Here is a 10,630-nt window from a genome sequence, read left to right as displayed (position 1 = left end):
ATTCCTTAAAAGCATAAGAAGGTAACCTCAGATAAAAATCCCTCCCCCTCCCAAGTTCTGTTCTGACTCCAGCCAGAAGATGGAGAGCAATGCCTCAGCATTTCTGTCTCATTTCTGTATGTCTAGGAACTCATCTCTAATCTTTCTGGAGCTAGGGACCAGCCTTGTCACGGTTAGAAGGAAAGTGGAGGACACAAGGCTCACAGAGCCTCTCAATTCCTCCCTGATTTTGTCAGTGAGAGACATCAACTTTAATAAAACTTTTCATGGTACAGCTGAGGAGATGAAGTTCTTACCTCCATGTACTCACCTGGATCTCTGTGGTGCACTCAGGCTCTGGGGCACTTCTGGGATGGTGACACTTGCCAGGTCATATTTGTAATGTCTGGATCTGTGGGGCTCTTGGCTGCCATCAGGTATTTTAAACTTCAAGTTTCATGTTTTTACAGTGTCGGAGGAAGGCAAGCCACTGCGAGGCCTCAGTCCCTGAAGGACAGCTTCCCTCTATCCCACAGTTACGACATCTGTTTTGCTCAGAAGTTATTTCCAGCTTAATTACTGTTTAATTATTTTGAGAGGAAGGAATTGAGGCAAGAAAATGAACAACTAACCAAGTGTGTGTGTACTAATTTTCCCGCATCTTGTTTTCACTGTCTCAAAGCTCCAATGTGTGTCCTGCCTGGGGACCAGCTTCTGACACAGAGGCCTTGCTTTTCCTTCTCAAATCCCTTATTAGATAGTAGCAAAAATCAGTGTGGCTTAGCACCTTGGGATTCTGCTTTCTGAGCAAATCCCAGATATGCATAAGGGCAAGTTTAGCATTCCTTGTCTACTGGTGTCTATAGGTATTGAAAGTCTTTGCTATAACTGTTTATTTTTAACATTGAATACATTAAATCTCATATGGGACTTGAAATACCATGCCTTTCCAACTCTGGTCTTATTCTAAAAACAATCCTTACTTATAATAAAACTTCAACAACACTTCTAGAACTTGTGTGTCCTTCCATATATTTTTCATTCAGGTGCCGAGGAAGCCCTGCCTGTCCTAGATGCAAACTAATGTAAATAAATGTAGGAGTAGAGATGAGGATAGAAATGAAAAGGCAGGGTCCTCTGCAAGAGTTACAAGTTCACTTTACTCCTGAATCACTTCTCCAGTCCTTCCAGCAATACTTTAAAGAAGGTCACATGATAATGTCATTGACTGGAAGGTGACATTATCCATGGAAGGAAGTTAGAGGTAATTAAACAATGTTCATATTACTCTTATGACAATGTACCCATGAAACTCAGCACAGGGACTGAAGGAGAGATACTGCTAGGGATTTCCAGTAGGGTTCAAGTTTGCCCGGTACCCTTCTAGATGAACTTCTACTTTCTCCTGAGCTTTGGTGTACTCAGGAGAACATACCTGTTGTGTGTAGTTTTATTTATGTCATATTTGTGTGTCTGTGAGTGTGACCACATGTCTAGTTGTATGTGAAGGTCAGAGGATAGTTTTCAGGAGTCAGCTCTCATTCTACTATGTGGGTCCCAGGGATTAAGCTCAGGTCCTCAGGCTTGGCAACAGGTGTCCTTACTACTAGAGCCATCTTACTGACCCTCTGCCGCAGACCCTCTGGGTCCCTGTGTCTGCGTGGAATGGGTCTCTGGACGAAGGTGGGCAAAGAGTGGATGAATGACAAACAGACACACACAGGAGAGGTTGTGTGGAATCTAAGTGTAATTTTTGAATCGAGCATCAGACTTTTTATGTAGAGGACAATAAGGAAGTTCGGTGACATATTCACAAGGTACAATTGAGGTAACCAGAATCTTACATAAAACAGGAATGCAAACACAAAAGGTGTAACGGGAACCACCTGGGATAGAATTCATTGATAACAGCTGGGATCAACAAGGGCTCCACCTAAGATTCACTAATCTTAGAAGCCAGGGTCAAGGGCTTTGCACACTTGCCTTAGTTCTTATTTTAGTCTCTTGTATAGTCCACCTTCCCCTTAGGCCATTGTAAATACGTGTGTATGGGTGTAACTCTGCTATAGTTCTAAGTATCTATTCTGGTTTCTCCTTTGGTCTGAAACTTCCTTCTTCCTTAGTGATGGTAAATTCCTGTGTAAGGGAGTGACTTAGCTTTTACAATCTTACTGAATTCCAAGCCCATGATCTTGCTCAAGGACATTCTAGGACTGTTGGAACACTGGCAAAAGGCTTTAGTCATGTCAGAATTCAAATTTAAAAAGCACTTATAATAGGAAAATACTGAAAGAGAGCACGTGGATCCATACACTAGACTAACTTGGGAATGGAATGCGGGAATGAAAAATTAATGTATGGGTAGAGAACGCTAGACTCCAGGAGGAGAGCTTCCTTGAAACTCTTTTGCCTCATGAGTGACTTTTAAGCCTCTCGGCTTGTCTAGTTGACTCGACTGAAGAGCGTAACAACTCTCATGTCTCTCCTTATACTTAAAGGATTATTGATCCTTTATGTCAGAAACTAATAGTACTCTATTAACCTTAATAAAATATGTTGTTATTATATAAAATGAAAGTCCTTAATTACAAGGTATCCAAAATAAAAATCTTAAACTGAAGTGGATTTTATTTTAAATTATTCTCATTACACCATGGTCAACTTCACAGAAAGACAGAGGAAATATTATTGACCAATGATGATAATTATAAAACTGTCTTTATCCAGTTTGTCTAGTTATAAAGTTTTGCAGCAATTACTGCCCATTGCAAAGAATATTCTGTGACTAAAATGTAACATATCAATTCTAATCAATGGGCATAAATATGTTTTTAGAATTTATTTTATAATTTGATATACACATCATGTCCATTTTGCAAGAGAAAGTTATAGCCTCTTCATTCAGTCTTTAAACATCCCATCTCTGATATAGGCTTCTGATGAGGTTATGGGATCAGATGTGAATTCTGTCCCTCTGTGTTGGTTTTAAATCAAAACAAGAAAGTATCCATTGCCTCCATATCAGTCACGCCTTTATTACAACTGTGGGCATGCCTTATGTGTCAGGTTGTTTGTCTGGCATGCTTGGTCTGTAGATGAGGACAAATGGTGCTGTACAAACTGGATATCTCGTTCTTCTTGGAGAAGAACCAAGCTATGTCTGTATGCCTTGCTCTTCACGAATATAGACTCTTAGTGGGCGAAAGGCCTTAGTGTGAGACAAGGAGCTACAAACTGTTGGAGGAAATGGAGGGAAAAGACCTTCAAGATATAAACATAGGCAAACCTGTTCTCAATAGGACTCCTTAGTTGCTCAGGAAACAAGACACAGGAAACAAGACAATTGATAAATGGGACTTTAGGAAGTTAAAAACCTTTTATAACACACACACACACACANAGAGAGAGAGAGAGAGAGAGAGAGAGAGAGAGAGAGAGAGAGAGAGAATGAGAGAATAGAGTGAAAAGCAGATTACAGAATGGAAAAATATTGGCAGGCTGTGCACCTGACTGCTTCATCCTTTTAGAGGATGTGCTTTTAGAAAGTGCCAAAGAATGAATACTGTCTGGGAGTCAGTCCCACCCTTAAGAAGGAGAAAGCCTCTGTTTCAGCCCAATCCTGCGGGTCTGCATTTCCTGAGATGTTCTTTAAATTTTCCATGTCAGACCATGTCCTTGTCTCACATTAAGGCCTTTTGGCCACTGAGAGTCTATATTTGTGAAGAGCAAGATATACAGACATAGCTTGGTTTTTCTCCATGTGGATACCAATTTGTTTAGCACCATTTGTCCTGATTGTTAGAAGCATCTTTATCCCTTAGATGCTGCTTCTCATCAGCCTTGATCTCTTCTGCTCTCATCTCAGTGTAATCCCTTCATCACATTGCATTGGGCTGGGGAAAGTCTGTTGCTGTTCTCCTGTTTAATGTCTGTTTTATAGCTCTGCTTCATGACATCCTCGTTCATGTCTGTCATCCAAGCCAGAAGACATTCTTCACACTGGGCACCTTAAAGCCATATTATCCTATCCTTATCACTTTTCTTACCATCAAATTTTGCTTCAGTTACAGGACATGCTTCATAAGAACATGTCACCAAGGGGTATTTTTTTCAATAAGTAGATTTTCTCAGCTTTCATGACCCTCTTGACAGCATCATTGGCCTGGATTCTATTCTGGGTTATTACCTTGATGTAGCTGTCTGATGAAGTTCTCACTGGGAAAGTCTGGAGAATACACCTTCTAGGTCTTGCTTATGCTGCATGGCAGCTACAGTCACATGCATCCAAGTATTTAGTAAACAAACTCTTGGGTCTTCAGTGTGTGTGGAATCACCTCATTGTGTTTATTCTTATTGAATTCTTTAGCATGCTGGAAGCAAGCAATGCCAAACAATTTTCACCTTTATATCATAGTATAGAGGGTGTTATGTTCTCTCTGGTCAGCAAGCTAAAGGATATTCAGATAAAGGATATTCCCTTGTTACATGGAGGCACTGAAAAGTCATAAACCCTGGCTGGGGAGATGGCTCAGTGGTTAAAGTGCTTTCCTTGCAAATGTGTGCCACTTACTTAAATGCTGTTGCCTGCAATTCTAGTCCCAGAAACCAGGGTCAGGCTCTCCCTAGAGGAACTTGGTAGTGAGATTAGCCAATTTGTGTGCTCTGTGTTTGACTGAAAGATCCTGGACTCAATAAAGTGGAACATGATGGTGAATTCCTGTTATCAGCATCAGTTTCAGGCCTGCAGGTGAGCACAAATGTACATGTACACAACCCCGTAGACAATTGGGCCCACCCACTCACAAGATGTGTACGTATATTCAAAACACTCAACAATGGAATTTCTAAAAAGAAATAATTCCATTGGCTCATTAAGGAAGTTAAGAAACAAACTGACAAAGCAAATGGATTTATCTATTGTTTGGCTAAACCCAGGAGAGAAAGACTCCTCCCTTCTCCTCCTCTTCTCTGTGTCAGTGTCACAAGTTTATAATAGAAAGAAAATCCAGACAAGGTACAATGTCATTATAGTTGTATGAAGCCACTGTGGAGAGGCAAGTTTGTCGTCTGACAGTGACAGAGCTTCAGGCTTTCTCCTTCTTAGGGGTGGGAATGACTCCCGGACAGTATTCATTCTTTGGGATTATTGTAACAGTACTCTAATAGTGAAAAGTGGGTGGTATCTGTTTCTCTTTAGAATATATGTTGTCCTGGCAGGACAGTTAAGTCCTGATACCTCTTTCCCTGTTGGTCTCATGATCCTGGGAGAGCCCATGACAAATAGGAAGTGCTGAGGTGTTTCCCTGACATGGTAACCATAGAAGCACATAGAGGGGAATATACATGTGGCCAACAGTTATTTGCTCCTTCTTTATTTGCTTTTCTAGTTTCCTGGCAATAGAATCATCCTTGGGATAACTCCAGTGCACTGTCTTGAGGAACTGGGATCAGGATGATTTCTGGTCTCTTGGGGGTCCTCCTGGGCTTGAGACTGTGGAAGTCACAAAGCTCCCAATGTCCTTCCTCTTCTTATGGACATGCTGAGGGTTCCAGCAAGCATATACCCTCTGTACCCTCACAACCTTGGTCTCCTTATCCTTAGTTCATCAAGGTATGTCTGCACAGCATCAGAGAAGATTGGGTCAGGTATGCATGTGGGAAAGGGGGCCTAGCAAACACTGGATGTTCAGTGGAGGCCATATTACATCATTGGGAGTGGAAGATCCAGTGTTTATAATCTATGATCAAGGTTTTAACCCACCAATGAGCTAGTGAGCCTTGGGCTACAGCATGAGTGTAAACAGAACCCAAAAAGCATAATTTCTGAGAGGTCATTTTCCAGAGCTTCTTTTACTAGCACTATAAGTTCTAACACAGTTACAGTTGGGTAGCATCATTGACATGTTATTTTCCATTCTGGAATTTAGCAATGTCACACAGTTGATGACCAAGTCTGCTGTGTTGTGGTGAACTTGCTAGTCTCACTGTCATCTTCACTCTGCCGTATTAGCTCACCTCAGATGAGGGGCATTTCCTCATCTCCACCTAACCTGTTGTTTTACATGCTCTGCCTTTGGGAAAAAAATGCAATAGTAATTTCCAACAGAAGCATTACCTCCAGCATTTCCCTAGTGCAAATGAAAGGGCAAAGTCACGTGACAGGGATGGTAGAATAGGAAAATTATAGGAGTTCACTTTCCACCTCCCTAGAAATCTTCAACAGCTCTTAAGACTGTTCAGTGCCAGACCTCTTAAGAAAAGAAAATTTATTACCATAATATTTAATATTTAATTGTGATAATTATGATATTACAGAAAATGACAGTTTGGTAAGAGAGGAATATTGTAACCCCAACATTTGGGGTGCTTTTACCTCAAGATCAGCTGTGCTGCATACAGACTGCCAGTTCAACCTACACTGAATAGTAAACATTATGTCCCCACATCTACAATTCACTATGGGAAAGCAACATACAATGTATACACCTTTAGCTCATAGAGAATAGATGTAGAATGTACTTTTTACACTTCTTAGTGGGCATGGAAGACACTAGGAGAATGGATATATCTACTGATAAGAACATAGGGACTGAAACTAACATAACCAAGTTCTAAAAACACTTTAATATTTAGTAAAATAGACTCATGTGTCACTGTGAAACCTTGGTAAAAGGAGAGCATGAAATCTACCCAGTAGAAGAAAAGAAAACAGGTCATAAGAATGAGAACACTCCATGTAGCTCTGATTTCTGGAGGGGAGTTGTTCGCAAACCTGGAGCTGTAAAGGTAGAGGATACGCTTGTGGTGCTTATACAGATGGAGAGCCATGGACCCACTGCTCCAGCCCATGAGACCCTGGAAAATTACATCACGAAGAGTCATGAGAGAGAGGAAAAGCCACTTGATGGTGTGTCTTGATTGGAGCATATAACAGTGGCCAATGAATGTTGCAGCAACAGACCTGTTCAAGCTACTGCCTCCTTTGATGTAGGAGAGCAAGTTGGAGCTTATGAGACCATTAAAAATCCAAAAGACAAGAATAAAGGGAATAACTTGGCATGCTGTTTGTGGTTTAAGCTTTGTCCAAAGGGAAGTTCTGGGACTGATGGTGACAGCCTGGACCACACTGAGGAGACAGGTGGTGCAGATGGAGAGGCCCCGTGCCATCCTTGCCAGAAAAACCACAGCTTTACAGCCAATATCACCTAAGAAGTTTCTGAAATAAAACACTGTGGCTATATCTTTGATCCCAGTTGTACAAATAGTGATCATATTAGAAAATGCCAAGTGGGTTATAATAAGGTCGACAGGCTTCTTCTCAGTCCCCAAGGCAGGCATGTATATATGCCTTATAAATATTAGCATATTTCCCACAATTCCAGGTCCAGTAAGAGAAAGAAAGATTATTGTGTGGATAATATTATTCCAATTCATCTTCTGACTTTAAGCACAACACTAGGAAAATATTTTGAGAAACACATGTAAGATTTTCTGTTTATTCTGATGAAAATAATGGTGTTAGTGACATAAATACATGTTTCTTTCTTTGAGGATGCCTGGTCACAGTCTTTGTTTTCCTGGTTGGTTTGTCTTCCATTTCCAGGGCAATGATGATGACTACAATCAGGGAATAAACCTGATGGTTTCCTCCCTTTCACAACGATCCCTCAAGTTCACATGACCATGCTCTTCCCAGACAAAAGCTTCATGCCTGGCATCACTTTGGCACTTTCAAACCAACACAGTCTTGAGCACTTGCCTGGTGGCCTTCTTCCTTTTTCCTTATGTCACCCAGTGTGACCTTGGGCTACTGGATTGTGTTGTACTTCATCCTGATCCTCTTCTCTGTCCCATATGCAACCATCACTCAAATGATGTTAAACTTTAAAAACCTTGCAGCTTCCCAGAAAGTTGTGCTTGGTCAAGTGGACCAGGTTCTCAGCTGAGATGATGTGGTATCTCCTCTTTCCAGGCCCCTTGACCATAAATTGTACACAGGTTAATGACTTAGTCAGGGTATGAAAGACTAGATCACTTCTCTTAATGAGGGACTAAGTGTGGTAAAATTGTCTTCTCAATCTTCATGAGCAGAAACTTACCCATTTTAGTGATCGTGATTTCCTTTTTAGTTATATTAAGCCTGTTTTTACTCTCTCTTCTAGGAATACTTCTTTCCCCCAAAAGATGAGGAAAATTGTTCTTTTAGAGTCTTAAGAAAGGCATGTATTCCAGATTGTTTTAAGGTTGGTTTAGTTTAGTGATGTTCTTAGTTAGAAGTCCCGAAGACTTCCTGCCTTCCCCAATATCTCACACTTGAATGTAATCACTTTATGAATGGTATGGTAGTTTCTCTCTCTTTCTTCTTCTCTCTTTTTTTTTTTACTTTGTTTATTGCATTAAAAAATAAGCTGTTGAAGCTGAAATTTAACCTATTTGTATCACCCCTCACGAAGCACATAGAACTTCACACAGCAACCTTAATTTCTATTTGCCCTCCATAATTTGACATCTCATCCTCTTGAAAATCAGTTCTGAATTACTTTGAAACCCTCCCAAAGACATGTTGACATTGGTGCTTGCATTTCTACAGGAATATGTGCTGTATTATCCAGGGCTGATCTTTGCCCAATCTCTGTGCCTCATGGCACCTGCTTAGTGCTTTTTCACTTAAGCTTTCCGTGCCCTCAAAAGTCTGTGTTGCCTGTGTATATTCTCCCTTCCTTCACTGGGTAGTGAGCAGCCCTCAGAGACAATGGCTTGTATGTTTAAGTAAGTATTATCATAGTGCCTGTTCAAAAGGTCATAGGTTGCTCAAGGAAACTGTTGGTTTAAAACTGCTCTTTAATCACAGATATAAACTGACAAAGTAATTTGCAGAAACATTTGAATTGGGCTCTTCCTGAGGATTGATAAAGCTCAGTGTTCTGGAGAAATCAATTCCCCTTATATGGCATAGTTGGTAAGTATTTAAAACTTCCTCCCTTTTAGAATGCCATGTGATTTCCAGAAATTTACTAAAAAAGCATGGGATATCCTTGAAGTAACTTAACCAACAATGCTTCATTTTCTCTCAAAATCTCTTTATTAATATGCTTACAATTTGATACTTTCTAGTTGTACCTGTGTGGTTTCTGACATGCCAATAGAGAGACTGATAATGACACACATATACATGCACACACACACACACACACACACACACACACACACACACACACACACACACACACACAGCTTTCCCAGGTTAATTGGGAAGAAATATTTATATACATGTTTAATAGGCTTTTTAAACCCTTACTCCTCTAATAGTTAAGAAATAGCACAGAGCAATCTGGGTGAAACTAATCAAGGCAGCATGTTCTTTCAGAACTGGGCCATGGACCTTAGGGGCATAATACAAGGCTCAGATACATTTGAGAAAATCAGTAAATTGGAGAAGGATAAATTATAAAATCGACAAGTTCAAGCTTTGTAACATGTCTGTTACATGTTGTTTTTCTTAATTGTTATATGCTGGTCTTTGAACACTTTTCTTGGCTCCTTTAAGACTCACAAATGTACAGAGGTGCTTTGTACTATTCAAGCACATTGTGAGGATTCAATGGAGCAGAGGCACATAGTGCTTAGGACAGTGTCTGCCCAGTGTTAAACATGCTCTAATAGCCATTGCTCTAGGATTTTTGTGTCACGTCAGTTTTCTGCACAATTGTGTTATATTCTGAGTCAGGAGAGAGAAACTTCAGGAACAATGAAACCACAACAAAGAAAGGCAAAGGATAAAGTCCCCCAATCTGAGAAAGTTAAAGGGTACCTGATTTAAGACACTGTGGAGTAGAACCTCTCACTCCTGTGAGGATAAACACACAAACTGGAGAAACTGCAGAGAGGAAAAGCTTCCTCACATGAAGCTGAAATTTCAGTCCATGTCTCCTGTACCTGCCTGAGCTGTAATGAGCATCTCTGGCTCAGTGCACCACACACAGCTGCACTTGGTTCCCTCATGGTCATGGAAATAATTCTGAATGGCAGGTGGGAAATGAGAGACTTCTTTCTCCCTAGATCTTGCCACCTTCCTCTTTAACAGTGACAAAGGAACCCAGACACTCCAGTCACCTCCCCTAACTATCCCTACCTCACAGTATCTCTGTCAAGGTGAAAGGCAACTTCAGTCCACTCTGACCTGATGGAACACTCACCTGCAGAGTCTGTGCAGGGCTGAGGGTGGGTGTCCCACACAGCACAGCTAGACCTCATTTATAATCCTTGAGCCCTGGGCTCACAAGAACTTTCACTGCTGCTAGGATATCATCATCAGGAGTTTGGCTTCTCCAGAGAACAGGCTCCTTCTGCATATCCCTATCCTAGATGTCAGGTCTGTGTTCTCCCTGGTGCCCTGTCATTGGCTGAAACAGAAAGTTTCTGCTTCTAACTGTAGTACCTCTGTTTCTTGGTTCCTGGGACTTTACTCTCTTAGGAACTGAATTGGGAGAAACTTCTCAGAAACAGAAGCATTGGTTCTTCGAATACGTCAAAGTTCAATAACATTATTCCTGGAGATATGGCTCAGTGGTTATGAGTAATTATTGCTCCTGAAGAGGATCCAGGTTTGATTCCTCACACATGAATCATGTGCTTCAAACATGGTGGCTCA

General features: G+C 40.9%; 1 protein-coding gene across 1 annotated transcript; it reads right to left on the bottom strand.

Annotated features, from left to right (window-relative positions):
- Positions 1-6,421: 6,421 nt before the first annotated feature.
- On the bottom strand, positions 6,422-7,451 carry LOC110288065 (putative vomeronasal receptor-like protein 4). Its single transcript, XM_021154519.1, has one exon. It carries the CDS (start codon positions 7,411-7,413, stop codon positions 6,511-6,513), a length of 903 nt encoding a protein of 300 aa, XP_021010178.1. The 5' UTR covers positions 7,414-7,451; the 3' UTR covers positions 6,422-6,510.
- Between the last annotated feature and the right edge of the window lie 3,179 nt (positions 7,452-10,630).

The sequence above is a fragment of the Mus caroli genome, unplaced genomic scaffold (assembly GCF_900094665.2).
Source record: "Mus caroli unplaced genomic scaffold, CAROLI_EIJ_v1.1 scaffold_17622_1, whole genome shotgun sequence".
In the NCBI taxonomy this organism is placed as follows: Eukaryota; Metazoa; Chordata; class Mammalia; order Rodentia; family Muridae; genus Mus; species Mus caroli.
The sequence above is the reverse complement of the archived record's forward strand: the minus strand, read 5'-3'. Positions and strand labels throughout refer to the sequence as shown.